Consider the following 22368-nt stretch of genomic DNA (forward strand, 5'->3'; position numbering starts at 1 on the left):
GATAAAACTAATTATCTTTTTAGAAGATTCCTTCTCCCAGCAGTCCTCCCTTTTTTATCTTTGAATGGCGCTCCTGTTGGGTTGGTCGATTCCTACAAAATATTTGTGTATCTTGGTCCATTTGCATTTCTCTTTTAAGCCCCATGTCAACAATGTGGAAAAGAAACTGAAAGTTAAACTAGGTTTATTTTTCAGAAATAGATCCTGTGTAACTCTGAATGCTAGGAAACACCTTGTAACTGTGACTTTCCTTCCCTCCATTGACCATCCATCCATCCATCCATCCATCATCTTTTACCCACTTCTTCCATTTTGGGTCACAGGAGTCGTCGGTGCACATGTCTACCAATCATTGTGCAATGGGCGGGGTACATCCTGGACAGGTGACAAGTCCATCACAGGGTGACAGAGACAAACAACAATTCACTTTCTCACATCTAGGGACAATTTAGAGTTACCATCAGTCTAACATGCATGTTTTTGGTCTGTGGGAGGAATCCGGAGTACCCGGAGAAAACCCACACATACACGAATAATTTTTAAATATTATTTTCTTATTTTCAAAATGTATCACTTTATATATTTTCTTTGATGATTGTCTACTGTTGTCATCACTCTTTGTTAAAAAAAAAAAAAAGGTCTCTGTTGTAAATGAGTCCTCAAGGCTCAATGGGACCAACGGTAAAAATTTAATTTAAATAAAGGTTGAATGAAAATTACTTCAGGGAAAGTAAGATTCCAGCAGCATCGTACAAGAAATAGAAAGACAATAAAAAATAAATAAATACATAAACTAAACAAGAATATAGTAACAGCACACAGTGTCAAAAAGTGACCAGTAGCAAGTATAATAAAATTATTCAAAATAAAATATACACATAAATATAGATTTAACAGTAAATATTACTATAAGACCAGTTACTGGCTAGTTTAAGGAAGTGGTGGTGGCTGCTGGATTAATAGGAGTTTGGACAAATGACTGCAAAAGCTAACAAAAGTAAAAAAAATAAAACATTAAAATGATAAAAAAATTAAGATCTAAAATCATGAGGCAGACAATACGATTTCTATTTATGCAACTTCAGCTGAAAAACATGTGTACTTGTGCTTATGTGTTACTTACAGCAAACTGACAATCCATGGGTGGACAGTGGCTCAGTTCACTGATTTCAGTTTTATTTGAACACACCGTTTCCAGAATGGTGAAATCCACTACGTAGGTCCAACCGTACAACCACTGACGGAGCAAACAGAAGCATATAGTTACAAATGCCTGTGTATAAGTACTACATATTTAAATTTCCCTCAAATACATTATATATACACACATATGTATATACACATACACACATATGTATATACATACACACACGTATACACACGTAAGTGTTTCTGTCAGTAACCATTTAACCATTTGTATTCCCCTGTGTAACTAGTTTTTTTTAATAAGTTTAATGCAATTTTTTTTTTTACCTGGTAAACGGATTTTGTTACATTTTCCAGAGTGAAGTAATTCTCCAGGTGATTCTCTTCATTAAACTTTTTCAGGGAGAGTCTGGCTGCTTCCATGACGATTGGGTCATTCAATTCATTAGCTGTTGCACAGTCTGGGCACGTCTCTTTAATTAAAACAGGGGGAACTAACCACAAAAAAATTAGAGATAATAAACTCAAAAGTGACCTGGAGGGACAAAGAATCAGACTGCGTGATATACATCTTGGAACGAGGAGGTGCAGAGGTGTGAGTGAGAATGTGAATGTTGTTTTTTTGTCGTTTGTCTTTATGTGTCCCTGGGATGGACTGGAGACCTGTCCAGGGTGTCCCCTACTTCTCGCACTGTGATAGTTGGACATGGGCACTAGTGATCCCTGCGACTTGAAAAGGAAGACTCGTGTAAAGATAATGGATGGATGGATGAAGATAATTTTTCACTAATAATTTGTATTTTAATTGTATCTCAATGGTCTGAACTTCTCACTAGCATAATTAAATAAACGTTGAATAACATGTATAAATAAAGACTTAATTATTATTATTATTTTTTAAATTTGATGTTCACTCATTTTCAATTCAACCTTTATAAAGGATCCAAATTAATCCAGGTGCGTGCAAATGAAAGAGCAGTACTCCGATTCAGACGCCGGTCCTTTGAGCAACTCCTCCACAGTGCTTCCCAGCATGAGAGGCTCCTCACAGGCGAGCAGTGGTCAGGATGACTGCAGAGCCTGGAGCTGTCCTTGGTTCAGTTCTGGTCCAGATCCGTCAAACTCCCCAGCAGCTGACAGCAGAAGCCCACGGACAGAGACGGTCCTTTGGTGAGCAAGGATCAGGCTAACCGCTGAGGTTGTGACCGGATCGGTTCTGGTCCAGCTCGGTCTACTTCGCCCACTGCCGACAGCAAGACATACACGAGGAGAGCTGGTCCAATAGAGATCCAGCACAAAACCACACAGGAGAACCGGTCGGAATCAAACAGCCCACAGAGGTCCAGATGAAAAGTCCAGTTGAACCGAAGGAAAACGCCGGACCTTCGAACAACGTCTCCCTGCACCAGAGGCCACCTGGCCTGCAAGCATTGCTTGGCATGACCAGTGGGATGGAAGTGGACCTGGTCCCAAAGTTCCTGGACGGTTTCAATCGGCTGTCTGAGTTCACTGCCCACTGAAAATGGTTGGAAGCAGGACAAGATTTTTTTAGTCGGGTTCGAAATCGGGTCAGTTTGACGTTACAGGACGGTAGAAAAGCTGCCGTCCTGCTGCCGATGTTAGCACCTATAAATGTGTAGAAATCATTGACCACCACCAGTGTCTAAAACTATTTAAATCTTTAGTATAATGTGTATTTCTTGTTATAAAATTAACTCTTTAAATAATAATAATCACAAAAAATACAAAGATTTAAAATCATCCATCCATCCATTATCTTTTACCCGCTTCTTCCATTTTGGGTGACAGGGGTTGCCAGTGCCCATGTCCAGCAATCACTGTGCGAGGGGCGGGGTACACCCTGGACGGGTCACAAGTCCATCACAGGGACACATGGAGACAAACGAGACAAATTTTTTTTTAATTTTTTTAAAATCTATTCAGTGTAAATTACTTTTTAGATTAGAACAAGTAATAAATTGACAAACCTTTCCTCAATGAACACGAGTAACTTTTCAGTTCAACCTGAGTGTCAACAAGAGCAGATACTTCACACTCGCCATACACCTGAAACATCCAAACATGTGGTAAGAACAGACAACCAAATAATCAAACATATTTACATTTAGGTTTCCATCCTCATGAAAAAGTTGAATATTTAGTTTGTATCTTTATTACATTATTTTAGGTGCAAATACTGATTTTTTGTGCGATTTTGTATTTTTTACATAATCACACACATGTATATTGTACATATGTAAATAAACACATGTAAATATCTGTACATGCATGTATAAATGTATCGTAAAGGTGCACAGTATATAGGAACATTCGCTGACACTTGCACATTCCTTGTATCTGCATCAGTATTGCATCTTGTGCTCTAAACACAGCGAAGTATAAAAAATTCATGTAAATTATGGATTCCTACACTGATGTGGAGAAATGAAAGGAAATATTCCAAATTGTACGGTGCACCATGCGAAATTGAATGACAATAAAGCTTATAAAATTAAAAGTTAAGCTCCATAAAATACCGTTTGGCAATAAAACTATGCTTCACAGTATCCTGATGCATGCTCAATAATCCAGGTAGAAAAATCTAAAAAAGTTAAATCTGGTCCTCTGGACATTCAAAAAAACCCAAAACAAAGCAAAACACCAAAAAATGTAGAAACGTTTCGTCTCTCGTCCGAGAGACTTCTTCAGTCTGGTTTATATATATATATATATATATATATATATATATATACACACATATATACGCAACATGATGTGAAACGATTGAGAGAGGAGTAAAGGAGGCCATCTTTGTGAAAATAAATCGTCCATCGTTAAACAGGGGTGGAGGCCTCCGGGTTCAACTGTCCCCCTCTTACAATGCTGTGATTGCTAGTATCACTCAGCCCTCTGTGAACAGTAAACAGCCATCAGTGTGCTAATGATCCATTGTTAGGCTGATGGTCCTTCTTGACCATGTGGGCAGCTGGTTTTGGTTGTCAGCAGCAAAACTGGTTGATCCACTCTGAGAAGGTGCTTTTTATAAGAGTGAGCTGAATACAGCACCTCAGACTGAAGAAGTCTTTCGGATGAAAGGCGAAACGTTTCTACAATTTTTTTTCTTCCATTTTGTTTTGTTTTTTGAATGTCCAGATTACCAGACTTAACTTTTTTAAGATCATTTTTAAATTGTATAACTTCAGACAGCCGCAATCTGGCAGGAGATTTAAAAACATCTTTGTTATCATCAGTCTCCACAGAGTCTGACTATGGTTCTCAGCTGAGCGTGATGAAGGGGGGTCCAGCCATCCCCACATCAGACGTGCGCAGGCACTTCTTATTTGAAAAAATATCGTACTCTAATTATCTTGTATGGGCCCAGATTCTTGTTCCACACGAGTGCAGAGACAACTGGAAAGCCTCCCCAAAGACCTCAGACCACGTAGGGTGTCAAAAGTAGAATTTTTATTATAAAGATGTGCTTAAATCTTTAAACAAAGCAATATGACACCTTGATTCTGACTGACAGAAAAGTTTAAGGTTTATTGTAGAAAACACTGAACCTCTTAAACAGCACACGACTGAATGAAGAACTGCCCGCTCGGACGTCCTCCCACCTTCCTTATACTATCCTGCTTACGTAAAAACAAGCGCACACACACACACACACACACTCGCTGTTTTTGCCAACAAAGTATTTGTCCTTTCTCTGTCTCCAAGCACAAGACTGGCCTTATGCCCAGACATTCTTATGCCTGGTCAGAGCGGACTGGGACAATAATCCATGCCAGGAATTTGATACGATCCCAGGCCACCTCTACCTGGTTAATGCAACCCTCAAAGACTGAGTTAAGTTGAGCACACTTTGAATGCATGGCAGGGACAATTCTAAGATCTGACCTTGGTTCTTAGTCCTCAGTGTTGGCACTGGCTTGGATGTGGCAGATCTGCCGTTCAACTAATACAAGGAAATGGACAGAACTTCATAAAGCCCCGTTCTACAAAGTGTTTTAATGCCTGCCATTCACACACTCACATATATGTGGAAAACAAACACGCACCAAAGAACATTTGTCACGTTTAACGTGATTATTAAACATGTTTACTCCTTAAATGTTTAGGTTAAAGGTAAACACTAAACAAACATATATATTCTTTTGAGTGTTTGCAACTAAACTAACCTGTTACTCTGGTGATAAATATCGAAATATTCATATTTAACATTTACTCTGTTTATAACAACCAGATCATGAAATGTAAATCTGAGTAAAGAGCACTAACGTTCACATTTAACTGATTTTGATTAATAACACACATGTATGTACGTGTGGAATGTATATACATATATAAATACTGTATCAGTACATGCATGTATAAATTTATAATATGTCTAGGTGCACATTACATTTGTTGACACTTGCACAATAATTTCCTGCAGGATCAATAATGTTCTATTTTATATCTCTTATCTTATTCCTTGTACCTGCATTAGACTTGCATCTTCTGCTCTAAACACAACACAGTCTATAAAATTCACGTACATTTTGTAATCCTACACTGACGCGGAAAAATTAAAGGAAATTTTGTTCAATTTTGCATGGCCCACTGCATAATTTTGAATCACAATAAAGTTTATAAAGTTAAAAGTTAAGCTCCACAATGTCTCGTTTGCCAATAAAAATGTACGCTTCATAAGCTAGAAGCTGTTTTTGCTTTGATTCTAGTAAAAAAAATAAAAAATAAAATCACAAATAAAATCATGCAAGTTTTAAATGTGTAAACCAGAAAAGTGTAAGGTATTGATTCTAATACAGAACAATTGGAACAGCGTTGTAGTGCAGGAACCTCCGTGAAACCTTGATCTCGCACGGTTTTCAACATCAAAAGTCAGATTATAGAGTGACCCACTGTTCCCCTGGACAAAACGTAGATAAACACAAAGACGGGCTTTAGATAATATTTTCTCTCTTTCTTTTTATCTCTTTGTATATTTATATTTCTCCAAAACAAACTAAACAGCTGTTGCACCTGTGGTTTTAATGTTTCTGCTAACATTTGTGGAGCAGCACGGCGCCTTTTGTATATTTATTTTCCTCCCAAACAAACTAAACAGCTGGTCCAGCTGTGGTTTTTACTCTTTCTGTTAACACTTGTAGAGCAGCACAGTCCCTGACCTAAAGGTGATTCTAGAAACATTCAGTCGATGTTTATTTATTGGACGGATAAACTGTACAGCAGAAAAAAACACAATGAACCGTACCATTTTTTCCATTTATTACATCTAAACAGGAGTTAATTTGTAACTTAGATTTTCTTAATAAAAGCCTCCTTTTGTTAAAGATGTACAAGTATTTCATGAATCTTGCCATGTATATAATTTTGCTTTATGAATTTTTTTCAACCATGTTCCTCGAGGTTCACTGTGGGGGGTGCTCCGTGACTGTGGGATTAGGGGCCCGTTGCTACGGGCTGTTCGATCTCTATACAAGCGGAGCGAGAGTTTGGTTCGTATTACCAGTAGTAAGTCAGACCCTTCAGGGTGGGAGTTGGACTCCGCCAGGGCTGCCTGTTGTCACAGATTCTGTTCAGAACTTTTATGGGCAGAATTTCTTGGTGTAGCCAGGTGGAAGAGGCATTTTGGTTCGATGACCTCAAGATCCCATCTCTGCTCTTTGCAGATGATGTGGTCCTGTTGGCATCATCGTGCTGTGATATTCAGCTCTCAGTGGAGCAGTTTGCAGCAGAGTGTGGATCAGCTGGGATGAGAATCATCACCTCCAAATCTGAGGCCATATGTCCTCAGTCGGAAAACGGCGGATTATTTTTTTCAGATCGAACGTGAGGTTCTGCCTCAAGTGGAGGAGTTCAAATATCTCTGGGTTTTGTTCACGAGTGAGGGAAGAATGGAGCGTGAGATTGACAGATGGATTGGTGCAGCGTCTGCAGTATTGTGGACTCTGTACTGGTCCATTGTGGTGAAAAAGGAGCTGAACTGTAAGGCAAAACTACCCGTTTACCGGTCGACCTACGTTCCTACCCTCACCTATGATCATGACCTTTGTGTAGTGATGGAAATAATGAGATCATAGATACATACAGTTGAAATGAGTTTTCTCCGCAGGGTAGCTGGATTTTCCCTTTAGAGATAGGGTGAGACTGAAATATGCGGGATGGACTTGGAGAACTGCTGCTCCACATTGAGAAGAGCCAGGTGAGGTGGTTCAGGCGTCTGGTAACAATGCCATAATTTGTCTTTTCACCTGTAGATGAAAAGACAACATTCATCTTCATCTTTTCCTTAGCCGTAGTGATCCGGAGAAGGCCATCCATGCCTTTGTGAACTCTAGGTTTGATTATTTAAATGAAATATAATTGTATTATGTCAGTATTAACCATTCTTTTATCTCCTATTTACCACATGTACAAAACTCTGCTGCTCGCTTGTTGACTAACACATGTAAATATGAACACATCACTCCTGTCTTTTCATCTTTGCACTGGCTCCCGGTTCAGTTTAGGATACAGTTCAAGCTGTTGCTGTTTGTTTTTAAAGCATTGAATAGCCTTGCATGACCCTATATTTCAGAACTTTTGAAAATCCACCAACCCAGCAGAGCTTCACGGTCTGCCGGTCAATATCTAATGGAGGTTCCTCGCTCAAGGTGCAAATAATGGGCGGGGTGGGGGGACTGGTCCTAATACTCTTCCTCATGAGTTGCGTTCCATCTCTGATCTAGTGTTGTTCCAAGCCAAATTGAAGACCTATTTATTTAAAAGGGCTTTTGATGTTTAACTTACGGTTGTTTTTAAATCTTTTTTTACCTTATTTTGTTGTGGCTGTGTTTTTAATCTGCACTGATTTATTGCGCCCAGTTTTTATGTGTTTTATCTTGTAAAGCACTTCATTCAATGAAAGGCATTGTTGGAAGGTGCTAATAAATAAATACACTTTAAGTTTACGTTTCAGGATGCTCCCTGGGCGCCTCCCTAGGGAGGTGCTTCAGGCATGTCCGACTGGGAGTGGACCATGGGGAAGACCGAGGACATGCTGGATAGACCATGTCTCTCGGTTGGACTGAATTTCTTGGAGTTCTTCTAGAAGAGCTGGAAGAGGTGGCTGTGCAAAGAGATGTCTGGGCCTCCCTGCTAAAGCTGCTACCCCCATGACCTGTCTTTGGACCAATTTGGAAGATAATGATTGGCTATGAATGGATCACAGTCTCCTTTGCGGTCCACACTGCTCTCATCCACCTGGCGCAGAAGGACTCCAACATTCTCATGTTTTTTGTGTACTTCACATCTGCCTTCAACACCATGACCCCCCAGACCCTGATGGGCAAACTAATCACACTAGGACTAAGCCCCTCCCAATGCAACTGGGTCCTAGACTTTTTATCAAACGACCACAGTCTGTGTCTCTATGAGGATCCACAACATCTCCTCCTCCACCATAACCCTCAGCACTGGCTCCCCTCAGGCTGTTTGTTGAACCCCCTCCTGTTCACTCTGCTCACATATGACTGACACCTACCCATCCAGGCTGTCCTATTGTAAAGTTTGCAGATGATACAGTGGTGGTTGGATGCATCACAAACAATGAGTCCAGCTACAGGCAAGAGGTGGAACACTTGGAGAGCTGGTGCAGGAAGAACAACCTTGGCATTAATGTTAAGAAGACGAAGGAGATGGTTGTGGATTTCATATGGAACAAACACACCAAACACCCCCCACCCCCAATATAGGAGGATCTGTAATGGAAGTGGTCTCCAGCTACAAGTACTTGGGTGTGCACCTGAATGACAACCTCAGCTGGAGCAACAACACCACCAGTCTAATCAAGAAAGCTCATCAGAGACTCTACTTCCTCAGGCGGCTGACGAGCTGGTCTGGGAAGCTCAGTCCTCACCTCCTTCTACAGGTGTGCAGTGGAGAGCATCCTGTGCTCCAGCATCAACGTGTGGCATGGAGGCTGCACAGCTGCAGAAAGAAAAGCTTTGCAGAGAGTGGTGAAGGCTGCACAGAAGACTGTTGGAGTCAGTCTCCCCACCATCACAGACATCTACACCTCCAGATGCAGGAAGAGGGCCACCTGCATCATGAAGGACCCCACTCACCCAGCACACACACTTTTTGCCCCACTCCCCTCAGGAAGGAGGTTAAGGAGCATTAAGTGTAGAACCACTAGACTGAGGAACAGCTTCTACCCTGAGGCTGTTAGACTCATGAATCTCTAACCAGAATAATCACTGTGAAAATCACATCATGTTGCTGCTGATCTGTTTCATGTTGCTGTGTTCATGCGTGCTCATCTGCTCACACAGACTAATGTTCGTGCTGCTGCTTGGCGTATTGTGTTTATTGTTTTTATGCCATTAGTGCTTAGCATAGTTTTAGCTGATGTTTTTCTTAGTTCATATCTTAGATCTTATTACCGTTTTTCTTTTACATTTTATTGTTGGATGTAACTGGGACCCTGTGTACATAATTTTGCTTCACCCATGTGGTGCAAATGACAATAAAGAATCTCTGAATATAATTGGACCATGCTGCTGTAGATTTATTTTCTTTTTCACCTTTGTCGCCTGATTTTTGTTGCATGCTTTGATATTTGCTCTTGATTTTTTTTGCAAGTGGAGGCAGTTCTTCTCGCCCTGAGCATTCCATTTTATTCTTGATATTGTCAATTTTACATATGACAAATAAACCAAACCTAATATATTTTGCATGCAGGGTATGACTTGTTAATGTTTATTATATAGGTAAATACAAATTTTGTGGCCAGGCTAAAATCACCACCAGTCATTTTATTTTCTTTCTTAGGTTTAATTTTGGAGAACAAGTGGCATTTTGTTTCAGTTATTGTTCACTCACTCTCAGCATTTAGCTCACAATCATGACATTTTTAGGTTTTGCCTCAGCTGTGACCCACTACTTTTTCTGGTAACGACCAGGTTTGTGTACTTACAAAAACAGATGAAGTGACTGAAAATAGGACAGCAATGCTCCATGGAAGAGCCTTTTAGGTTGGAGAAAACTGACAAGTTTGATGTGGTGGTTTGCATTTATGCTCAGATTTGTTGAGTAAAACATACAGTTAAAAGTGCGTGTGGTTAGTTTATTTATTTATTGCATTTATGCAACCTTCAACCTTTACCCAACGAATCAATATCTGCCAAAGTTTGTTTGTCAATTTTGTAACTAAATGGGACTTGATCCAGACGTAAAGATAAGAGCTTTTTGCTGAGTCGGTAAACCTGATTTCATCAGTAAAAGTCCACAAAAATAACACCCACAGACATACTGAGTATAGATTAGCCAGTTTTAAAGCCTCTGCTGTGTCTGGATCTAAACTATATTAAAGCTTTGCTTTTTAGGAGCTTGTTGATGACTCCACAGAGTATTTTATTGAATAAAAATATTAAATGTTGCTAAAATATATTCAAAACAACAAATATTATCAACTGGGCATTTTAAATTGAATATAAGCGTTCATTTGTCAACATTGTTTTTGTCTTACTTCTGCATTTTAATGTGGCTGCAGAAGTCAGTTACATAAATTAAACAAGATTTTACCACTAGATGGTAGTGTGGCAGCAAGATACAGAGCTTTTTTTTTAGTGTGGGAAAAGTTGGAACATGAGATTTTGGTGTTTGGGGAAGAGGATGTCACACAAAAGTTTTATTTTTAGACTTCGTTTCATGCTTTTAGGTTATTTGTCTTAGCTATGAGTTGTTTTTATGTGATTTATATGCAGAGTGTTGCAATGTATTTACTGGTACATAGTCCTGCAAAAAGAGGCACTAAGTGTATAATCAGGTATACAAAACAAAAAATACAAAGTGGGTCTGAAAATGTAGTTTCTCATAGAGTAATTATCTTCTATGGCACTTTTAGACTTTTGATTTTTCCAATCCAAACCAGCTGGATTTATAAAGCACTTAACTAAAACAAAACATAAAGTACCAAGATAATGAAAAGGTTGATGATTTTAGTATTTGGCCTGGAATTGCTCTTATTTCAAGCTTTGCAAATTCTTCATTTTCCCCACTTTAACCATCTTTAATCTCCACCTACAGTCATGGTCTTTTTGCTCAAATTTAAAACCTTTGATCTGAGCCTAAAATTAGTTAAAGTGTTACAGTTTTTTCTCTTACCTTAACTTAGAATAATTATAATCATACCATAACTTCAAAGGTTTTTATTGTTTAACATCCACATTTATTTTGATAATCTAACAATGTATTTAAAGTTTATATACATGTTCTCAAATCAAATTTCATAGACACATTTGATTTATGGACATATCGTTGTAGTTCAAATTGTCTGATTTGAGATCGCACCAGTAAAAGTTAACCAAGTAATTGAAACTGGTTGAACCTCAGTCATCCTTATGTCATAAATTCAATCCCATTGTTAAAAGAGGATTTGCTTCCTTTGATAGTTAGACTGTAAGTTTGTTTTGGATGAACAATGACGCCCTGCTTTATATTTACATTATTTACACTTATTTATTGAATAATTACAGAGCTTTAATTCTACACTTCAAAATGTCAGGTGTCTAAAATATCTGAGTTACTCTTTTGGTTGTAGAAGAGCTCAACTGAATATCGTTAGATACTTTTACTCCACAATTGAAAACATGGACGTTATTAGATGGATCACATCAATGGACCAGTTCTGTGGTTGTATTAGTTAGTCATTTCTGAACAAAATGCCCCAGCCAGACAAAATAGAGAAATTGTTTTTAAATAATCTTTGTCTTTATTAAATTGTGAGACAAAAGAAAAGTTACAGGTAATGAATGACCAGAGGAACCAGTCAATTTAAATTAAACTGATGACGAGAGAGGTAAATGCAAATGTATTAAATTTAATCATTTCTGAAAGTCTGTGTTTGTCATTTAGAAATGGTTGCCAGGCTTGAACAAGTCATCCTCAGCAAAGAGTTTCTGCACCAGGCTTTCTCCTGCAGCTGGTGGGGGACACGCAGCCGAGGCTGTGTTTGGGAAGGCCTGGAAGCCCAGGATGCCGGGTTCAGGCACACCTGGGATCTGCGGGTCAGGCTTGAGGATCAGAAGGGCGGGCTGTGGAGGGAGTTCTGGGAAGATAGGTTTGGTAATGTTATGGCCCAGGGCTTCAATCTTCTTCACCATGCCCTCTGGTTCGTCATGGTATTCACCCTCATGATCATGTGTGTGGTGATGGTGGTGATGCTCATGCTCATGCAGGTGAGCATGCTTGTGGTCGTGGTCCAGTGCAATCTCGTGGTCATGCTCATGTGTGTGCATGCCCTTAGGATGACTGTAATTATGGTGATGGTTGGGAGAGTCACCTGAGTGGTCATATGCCTGGGCATGGTACGCATGCACGTGATCATGGGTTCCATCAATCCCGTGGTCGTGAGAGTGGTCGTGGGCATGCCTGTAGGCACTGCCTGGTTTGTGGTCATGTGTGTGGTGGTGATTGCTACCTAAAAGATGCTCTTCATCATGATGGGTGTGGTCCTTGGTGTGGTCATGGATGTGGTCATGTGGGCTTGGTTGTCTGTGTCCGAATCTGTGTCCATGGCCATGTGAGCACGTCTTGTTTGGTCCATGTGAGCATGTCCTGTTTCTGCCACCATGAAAATGGCCGTGATCGTGTCCTTCATGTCCTTTGCCATGCCTGTGTCCGTGTCCTTTGCCTTGCTCATCGCTGTGTTCATGTCCTTTGCCATGCCCGTGGCCTTGTCCATGCTCTTTGCCGTGGTGGTGATGGTCATGGTCATGGCCATGTCCGTGCTCTTCACCAGGAGCATGTATGTGCGAGTCATTGTGGCTGTGGCTAGTTGCGTCACCCAGCAGGTGTAGCGCCTTCTCTCTGTTAGAAGCCTGTAGAATACACACACAATTTGGACATATTTTGTAGTAAATTAAACCAGGAATAACCTGAATGAATTAATGAAAACAGAAATTATGCTTTTTGAGTTTTACCTCAGGCTCATAAATCTCACACTTTACTTGGAAAATCTGTTCCCCACTGGGAGAATGGTGGTGGGATGCCTTACAGAAGCCCAAATGCTGAAGAAATAGGACACAAAAACAATCATAAGAATTTATAGATATTTATGGCATTGGCTTTGCCTGTATTTTGTTGTTCACATAAACAATCTTTAATTCATTTCTGTTATGACTGAGTTTTCTGATCACCACCTGTCTGGAATTTTAAAAGGAGGACAATTTGAGTTTTTATTTACAGTTTATTATTAAAAAAAAAAAAATCTTCTCACTATAATCCCATTATAGAACAAATAAAATTTTATTTCCCCTGGCTGTTTTTGTCTGTATTTGCCTATTTGTAGATGTCTTGGAGGATATTCAAAGTACTTTTAGTAGAACTAGATCGATGCAATTAACCACTGAACACATACATACTAAAACCAATATAGTTACAACTTATTTCAGAATAGATGCCGATTACATGTATTTAAACAGCCAATCACTTTGGTCATACATCAAAACTAATGAATTGCCAAGACTTACTGCAAACCCACAAGTCATGAATGGGCACTTCTCAGCTGCCCCACCCTTTGTGTGTATGCCACAGGTGGTCTCCTGAATGGTGTACTCCACATGGTACATCATGCTGATCCCCATCTTGACATGGACAGAGAAAAAAAAATTAATAAGCGTTATGTAATGAACAGATATCCAATCCAACTTTATGTATAAAGTATTTAAAAAATACAGGACCAAAGGGCTTTACAGACAAGTAAAAAAGCACAAAAGGAATAAAATAAAAGATTAAAAAGGGATAAAACAATAACAAAATGTTGTGTCTGGCCATGGTCCTCAGTCAAAAGAGTGGATTGCTCTCTTGAGGTCGAGGTTCTGCCTCAAGTGGAGGAGTTCGAGTATCTCAGGGTTTTGTTCACGAGTGAGAGAAGAATGGGACTTGAGATTGACAGACAGATTGGTGCAGCATCTGCAGTATTGCAGACTCTGTGCCGGTCCGTTGTGGTGAAGAGGGAGATAAGCTGTAAGTCACAGCTCTCTGTTTACAGGTTTGGCTACGTTCCTCACCTACGGTCACAAACTCTGGGTAGTAACCGAAAGAATGACATCGATGATACAGATGGTGGAAATTAATTTCCTCCGCAGGGTAGCTGGACTCTCCCTTAGAGAGAGTGAGAAGTTCAGTTATCCGGGAAAGACCCAGAGTACAACAGTTGCTCCTCCACATATAAAGGAGCCAGTTGAGGTGCTTCTGGCATGTCCGACTTCCCAGGGGAAGACCCAGGACACGATGGAGAGACTACAACTCTATTGATCTGGGAACGCCTTGGGGCCCTCCCAGAAGAACTGGAAGAGGTGGTTGTGGAAAGAGATGTCTGGACCTCCCTGCTCAAGCTGCTGCCCCCACTACCCGACTTTGGAACAAGTGGACGATAATGGATGAATGGAATTTGTTAGATTTGGAACTTAAATGGGATTCAGTCGCCTTATGTTTTGCATTTTGCTCAGGTGTCAACATAAAAAAAAAAAAAACCTCCAAGGACATTTGCGTGTATTTTAATCATGATGGAAACTTACACCGGCAGAAGCGCGGGAGATCTGAAGCAGAGCAAAGCGATTGTTGTTGTTACTCTCATTGTTGTACTTCTCCAGTGACATAGACACGGTCTGCTGGATTTCTTCGTTGTCAAAGTTGATCAAAGTTGGGCAGTCTGGACAAATCTGTGTCACGCGAGCAGCAGGAACTGAGCAAAGCAACAAGTGGTAGTTAAATATTCATGTAGTTTTCATCACAAAGTTGTGCAGTAATGAAATAAAAAAAAAAAGTGAATGAACACGTTTTTGGAAATCTTTTTAACTGCAACAAAAAAAAAAAAAAAGGTCAATTTGACAAGCTGCAGATCAAGTAGTTTTTTGTGTTTCTTTCCTACTATTCGTACCATCTTGTTCAGAATTTCTCACCAATGGGTCAACTTTATGGTGTTTTCGATAAGTGCACTGCTTTCATTTATGCTTAGAGTGAGCAACTCTAGTGGTGCTTCACTGCCTCTTTTTTTTTTAATTGAGGCAAGAAATGGTTCAGCAGTGCTGAAAACAATGAAATACTGCAAATTCAAAAGGTTAGGATATTATTAAAACATTATTTCATAACACTATTTTGTATTACATCCTTTTATTTTCTCCAAGATGGATAACGTAGGTTAGATAAATGGCTAAACAATACAAAAGTCAGATACAAAGTTAATTTAAATTAGACATACGACAAATCTTAAAATAAATACAAGCATTAATGAGCAATTTGAAAGCAGAACAAAATGCTTTAATATAAGAAGTACATTGTCCCCCTTTGGTTCAGTTATCATTTGAATATTTATTTTTCATACCTGGTCTGACGAGACACCTGTATTTGTAGAGACGCACCACTCTGTGAGGTTTGCTGATGAAGATAGCAGCTTTGCATTGTCCATACACCTGCGAAGGGAATCACAAAGACAAGAAAATTCACATTTGTGTTGCTCAGTTAAAAACAAAAACTTTAACTTTGGTATTTGTTTTAAATCACACTCAACCCCAAAAGTAATGTTTGCCATTTTCACATCAAATCCCGTTGGCCTCAGATAAAAAAAAACAACAACAACTTGATTTAGAAATGTGTTTGTGGTTGGTTGGCGGCTCAGTTGGTAGAGCTGTTGCCTCTTAGCGAGAAGGTTGCTGGTTCAAAACCTGGCCTGGGACCTTTCTGTGTGGAGTTTGCATGTTATCTCCAGGTACTCTGGTTTTCTCCCACAGACCAAAAACATGCATGTTAGACTGATTGGTAACTCTAAATTGTCCCTAGGTGTGAGTGAGAGAGTGAATGGTTGCTAGTCTCCATGTGTCCCTGTGATGGACTGAAAATCTTTCCAGGTTGTACCCCGCCTCTCACACAGTGATGGCTGGACATGGGCACCAGTGACCCCTGAGACCCTAGAAGGAAGAAGTGGGTAAATATAATGGATGGATGGATGGATGGTTTATGGATGACTCACTCGTGTTTTTTAGTAAACAAAGATGTCAGCACAGTATCACATCTAATTATGTAAGGGGTTTAGGTTGCTCTACCTACTAAAAAAACCCATTATGGTAATCAAGAATAGAACTTCGAGGAAAACCAAGAATAAATAGGACAGATGGAAGTTCCACAGTAGCTATATGATTCATATAAAAATAAATGCACTGTCTCATTGCATCTAGTTGTCTTTAGCTATTTTGATTCGTTTTTAACCTTTAAAGTTATTATATTTTTTTCCCGTTTTGACGCATTGCTTAACACACTACAGAAACTGGAAGCTAATTCCCTCTCAAATTGGCTTTAGCGGTCTTTTGTGGCATCGATAACCTCTGCTACATAGGCTTTGGGCTCTTTTCTGGCACGCTTTACAAGTTTTATAGCCCAAGCTGGGCAACTGGGCGCCTTTGCAGACATACATGAGTGACAGTGGATTATTATGGGTTGTGTGCAGCACCATGATTGCCTCAAACATGCCACTTCAGCTCCACATATACCCTTACTGCTAGCTCAGAGGCCTAGTGGATCAGCTTTACTCGTCTTCTGCTTCTGTACCTACCTAGCACATACGTGCAGCAAAAATGTGTCTTTTGAGATGAGCAGAGTGAAAATGGCAGGTGTTTTGACATTAAAGGTTTTGTGTTACTTCTGCTGAATAGGATACCTAAAAGATGGGTTCATTTATATAAAACTAATGTTATATTTGCTTCTGTTCCCATGTGAGGCTTTTAAAAACGTCTGCTTACCGGCACCTCAGTGGTGGAACGAGCCTGACACTCTTTCCAGTCCTTCCTGCTGACCACGCTGCAGCTAGTCTCTTCAACATCCAGAGTCAGGTAGTAAACCACGCCGACCTCTTCCTGTTACACAAACACACACACAATATGTTTGTCAGTGTTTAATTTTTACCTCTGTTGAATAATAATAATAATAAATAAAAACTTTCAAATTATAACACTCATATCTAACTGGAAAATGTAGGAAATTTTGCAATTGTGTCTAAACAGAAGATGCAGCTCTAAAATCTTTTTTATGATGCTGTACTGAAGTTTCCATGACAACTGCTTGGTGTGGATCATCTCCACATGCTTCACTGAGTCATAACAGATGTGCATTTGCCAGCTGACAAATCATTAGAAACACTCCGTTATCCGAACAAAGCAATATGTCTTTTTAATGTTTATGTTCTGGTTCTGGACTCTAACAGACTATTGCATTTGTATTTTATTTTTTTTTTTTACATTACGCTTTACATTTTCAAAGAAAAAACCTGGACATTCAGTAATGGAATTGATTATTTTTTTTAAGGATGTTTTCATGTTTTTGGATCTCTACACCACTTTGCAATTTTAAATGTCTGGATTCTCAGATTAAAATTTAAGCTGATCAAAGAAGATGCACTTGGTAAATAAACATAATTGAGGGGTAGGGGGGGGGGTCTCATGTGGCTCAACTTACATGTTTGGCCATGTGGACATTGGCCAGGCGGTGCAGGGTGAAGATGTAGCCCTCGGTCCGATCCAAGTTGATCTTGCCGAGAGCCAAATGTGCAGCGCTCACTGCTGCTGGATCGTCACACGACCCCGACTCCAGGCCATGATCCACGGGGGCACCGTAGACACACCCCAGCACCAGCAACAAGAGAACACAAGTCCTCATTGTAAAGGCCTGTTTTTGACTTTGTCTCAGCCCGACACAATGGCCCTCGTCCTCTCACACGCAGCCTGGTAAGAGCGATAGCAGATGGAGAAATGATGACCTTTTATATTCTGCCTCAGACGCTTGGTGCGCACTCACAATGACTTTCATATCCACTCACAAAACAACTGCCCCCTCCCTTCATCCAAGGTAAATATAACCCTCGACCCCGCTCCATCCCTCATGTCTAAGAATGCGTCCTATCGGTTGACCAACCAATCAGCTACTGTCCAAACTTGCACAATGAAGTTATCTGCCCTGCAGTTCAACTCTCCTGTTCGGGATCAATCGGGACAATCAGGGGGCAGCAAGTCACAATCTACACTTTGCTCAGAGTTTGGTTAATCAAGGACAGGGTTACAGAAAACTGTAAAGCTTTAGTGAATGTCTACAATAAATCAGATCCTTCTGGATATTGATAAATCATTAAAAGTGGGTTGTGCAGACTCTTCATATCTATCATATCTTCAGTCAACACATACCCTCGCACAAACATCAACTAATCAACTGAGTGGATCATATTCTATCTTCTTAGTCATGCTGGGTTTTGTTGGCGATCTTTGCTTAACACAGCAATTATGAGGGTTACAAAAAATAAAAGAGGTGGTGCTTCTGTACAATGAGCAAAAACAATAAAACGGTAAAAGTGCTGCACAAAAAGACTTGAATTGTCCCTCATAGTTTTGTATTTTGCCCATGATGCATCAGAATTTGTTGTATTCTTAAATTCTTGCAAATTGCATCTCAACTACATGCTCCCAATAAGCATCTGGCATAACTCTCTGATATTTGACCTCACCAGTTGGAATTTAAAAGTGGTTAGTTCCTGGTACGAAGCCATTTTAAGCATATTTCACAACTTCTCAGACGGGGTGACGTCAGGGTTTTGGAGAGATTATTCTAAAAGCCCAATGCCAGAATGCTTTTTCAAGTCAGAAACCGGCTCTGATGTGTGTTTTTTGGGATCTTTGCTCGGTTGCTTGTATCCATTTTGTGCACTGCATCACAGCTTGATGCGACCTGACAGTTGTTACAGTGTTCTCATGTTTGAAAGCATTATCTTGAATCCTCCAAATATACTTTGTAGCACTGTGGCTCAATCTTTGTCTCCTTTGATCATACGAGCTTTCTCCAGAACACATTTTGGTTTGTGCATGAGGTCATCTACAGATTTCAGTTGCGCTTGAATGTGCGGCGGGGACTTTTTTTGGTTTACCAAGAAAGAATGATTGTTCAGTTTAAATAACAAAAACACCTAATTCACATTGACATCTATGTGAGTGGATGCAAACTTTTGAACACAACTGCATATGTTATTTGAAGGGTTAAAGTATATTTCCATACCACCCCCTTCACCTTTTATTAAAAGCGGTTTGGTAAGTAGGAATTGTGACAATGCTTGAATGGAGCCACATTTTTCTGAACTTTAAATTTTGTGGTTTGTGATTTAGACAGCTGGACTTTGAGGAATGAGTTGCTGCAGATGCAAGGAAAATGTTTGACCTTTGTCAGAGAGTCAACAACACATGGACCAACCTGCGTGAAAATCAATAGTTTTTGTGCAGCTGTTGCAATTTAGGCAAACTTACATAAGAGGAAAACTTTGGTCTTGACCACACAACTATACAAATCTGTGAACGGTTCAAAATTTTATTGAAGCACTGATAGCAACCATGGGAGAAGGTCATGTTTGACTCTGAAAGTGAATGACCGCCATGCAGAGCAACAAAAAAAGTTTTCCATCATCTTGAGGAAAAAAAAAAAAAATTGAATGAAAATGTCAGTGAGTATTAACCTTTAACAGCAACTCATTACTGAAATCATTTTTAAGTTACATTTCTATGATTTTGCCAGCAATACTATGGTGAATTATTGAACTCAAAACTGGGAGGAATATTGAAAAGTTAGTAGACATATTTTTCAGGGGGTTTGGAAAATGGAACATCAGCATGAATAAAATGTTTGCTGTTGGAACGTTGCAGAGCTTGACTGAAGCCTGGGACCTATGCACCAAAGGATGGATTTGTTTTTCCATAATGTGTTCCCGACTTTCACTGCAGCTGTCAGAAATGTTTATCTGTTTGAGAGTTTTTCTGCCATGGATTTTATTTGTAACGATGAAAACGACTAAATCTGGCTACTAAACTGACCATTGTGGCATATTCTACTAGTTTATCCTTTGCAGTGGAGAGCATCCTGTGCTCCAGCATCAACGTGTGGCATGGAGGCTGCACAGCTGCAGAAAGAAAAGCTTTGCAGAGAGTGGTGAAGGCTGCACAGAAGTCTGTTGGAGTCAGTCTCCCCACCATCACAGACATCTACACCTCCAGATGCAGGAAGAGGGCCACCTGCATCATGAAGGACCTCACTCACCCAGCACACACACTTTTTGCCCTGCTCCCCTCATGGAGGAGGTTAAGGAGCATTAAGTGTAGAACCACTAGACTGAGGAACAGCTTCTACCCTGAGGCTGTTAGACTCATGAGTATCTAACCAGAATAATCACCGTGAAAAAAATCACATCGTGTTGCTGCTGATCTGTTTCATGTTGCTGCTGATCCGTTTCATGTTGATGTGTTCATGCGTGCTCATATGCTCACACAGACTCATGTTCGTGCTGCTGTTCGGCGTAATGTTTTTATGCTACTGGTGCTTAGTGTATATTTAGTTGATGTTTTTCTTGGTTCATATCTTAGATCTTATTGCTGTTTTTCTTTTACATTTTATTGTTGGATGTAACTGGGACCCTGTGTACATAATTTCGTTCCACCACATGTACCACATGTGGTTCGAATGACAAATAACGAACCTTGAATCTTTGAATTACCCCATCAAAGTTGTAATCACTCAGTGAGAAAATACTTATTCTTTTCAATGGGAATATAGTTTTATAGTTTTTTTTAATCTGTTCATAACTTGATGATGGGCTCATTATTAACTTCTAAGTTGTATTTTAGCTACATGTGTGTTATTCATACAGATCAGTGGTTCCCTACAGGTGAATCGACATCCTGATTAGATAAAGTCTTACCTGGACCCTGATCTGAGCTTAAATTTCAGCATAGTCTAAACTTTTTTAAACTTTTCTTTTTACTTGCCAACATTTTTCTGGTAATTCCTTTTGCATGACATCTTTTCTAGCATTTACAATAATTCCCAGGTCTGGCCTGTAGTTTCTTTCTGCTGCCACCCCACAGAAAGGCACAGGCCTGAAAGGACAATGTGGTGACTGAAAACCAACAAACAAAATAAAACAGCATGGCTGTCACAAAAATAAAATTTAAATACACTAAAATAAAATTTAAATATAAACACTTTGGACTTTTACTGCAGACCGATTTCTTTAGATGGACCTCGCCTGAGTTTAAGACCACTGATATAGATGGTTCATGTTGTGAACATTTGCACATCGTTTCTTTTATGCACTCAAACATGCAAACTGCAAGTGTAACATTAGATTTTTATTTTATTTTTTGTTTAGCATTTGAAATTAAATTCCAGCATTGCAAATGTTATACCAAACATAAAAAGTGCACAACATATAATTCTACTAGAGTGCAGTCTGCAGGGGGGTTTCATTGCTTGCAAATCACATTTTTCCCCGTGTGTGTGTGTCTTTGACTATGCTGTCTGTTCCAAAAACATCCCATAAACCACTGCATATATTTAATAAAACTCTCAAAAATTAAACAATGTCTGGACATCTACAACATGTTAACTTTGGGAGTCAGCCTAGCTCAAGATGGCTGCCACAGCCAAAGTTCCTTAATAACAAGAAAACAAAGCGAAACTCGAGCAGACACAGAGGAGTCGGACAGGCCTGAAGCACAACAGCAGTCTGCAGAGCGAAGAATACTGAAGGAAGAAACTCGTACGAGTGGAAGGAGCAGGATGGAGGAGCAGAAGCTGCCTGTGGAAAAGTACCGAAGGTGATGAACACAAGGAAAAACAGAGAAAGTAAACATTACAAATCCATCCATCCATCCATTATCTTTACCCGCTTATTCCATTTTTGGGTCACGGGGGTCGCTGGTGCCCATGTCCAGCAATCACTGTGCGAGGGGCGGGGTACACCCTGGACGGGTCGCAAGTCCATCACAAACATTACAAATGAAGAAGAAAAAAAACAAAACAAACCAAACCAAAAAAAAAAAAAAAAGGTAACAGATACTAAAAATCATAAAACAGCTATCAAAAAATAACCCAAAGATACAGATCTGGACAAAATGTTGTTTTCAAGGTTTGACCAGTGTCATCATTTTTCAACACAACAGGATCTTAGACAAAAGTTTTGGCTTAAAGTCGGCGGGTGACATGCATTCTTTCATGAGAAGACATTTTTTTTTTTTTTTTACAAGAAATGAACATGATCTCAGTGGTTAAAACTAAACAAATATCTTAGATTGATTGAAGATTCAGAGGTGGGAATGCATATTGAATTAAAGGAATGCATTGTGACCTTTTGTAACGTTTTATACAAAG

At 39.7% G+C, this 22368-nt stretch overlaps 2 protein-coding genes across 2 annotated transcripts in view; one reads left to right on the forward strand and one right to left on the reverse strand.

The window, feature by feature from the left end:
* The window catches only part of rgs4 (regulator of G protein signaling 4), a 57864-nt gene that overhangs the window by 2233 nt on the left and 33263 nt on the right, over positions 1 to 22368 (forward strand). The gene's annotated exons all lie outside the window — the stretch shown is intronic.
* LOC119430501 (histidine-rich glycoprotein) lies at positions 11997 to 17943 on the reverse strand. Its single transcript, XM_037697918.1, has 7 exons — positions 17647 to 17943; positions 16935 to 17048; positions 15524 to 15611; positions 14718 to 14884; positions 13668 to 13781; positions 13119 to 13205; positions 11997 to 13016 (listed from the first exon to the last, which is right to left on the reverse strand). Exons 1-7 carry the CDS (start codon positions 17845 to 17847, stop codon positions 12048 to 12050), a joined length of 1740 nt encoding a protein of 579 aa, XP_037553846.1. The 5' UTR covers positions 17848 to 17943; the 3' UTR covers positions 11997 to 12047.

The sequence above is a fragment of the Nematolebias whitei genome, chromosome 3 (assembly GCF_014905685.2).
Source record: "Nematolebias whitei isolate Nwh7 chromosome 3, NemWhi1, whole genome shotgun sequence".
Classification (NCBI taxonomy): Eukaryota; Metazoa; Chordata; class Actinopteri; order Cyprinodontiformes; family Rivulidae; genus Nematolebias; species Nematolebias whitei.

Bases quoted from the DNA above. Each gene is read 5' to 3' on its own strand.
- LOC119430501 (XM_037697918.1), bottom strand. From the start codon at position 17,847: ATGAGGACTTGTGTTCTCTTGTTGCTGGTGCTGGGGTGTGTCTACGGT. The intron at 17,049-17,646 runs GTAAGTTGAGCC...TTTGTGTAACAG, and splicing joins ATGTCCACATGGCCAAACAT to GAAGAGGTCGGCGTGGTTTA. The intron at 13,017-13,118 runs GTAAAACTCAAA...TGTATTCTACAG, and splicing joins GTGAGATTTATGAGCCTGAG to GCTTCTAACAGAGAGAAGGC.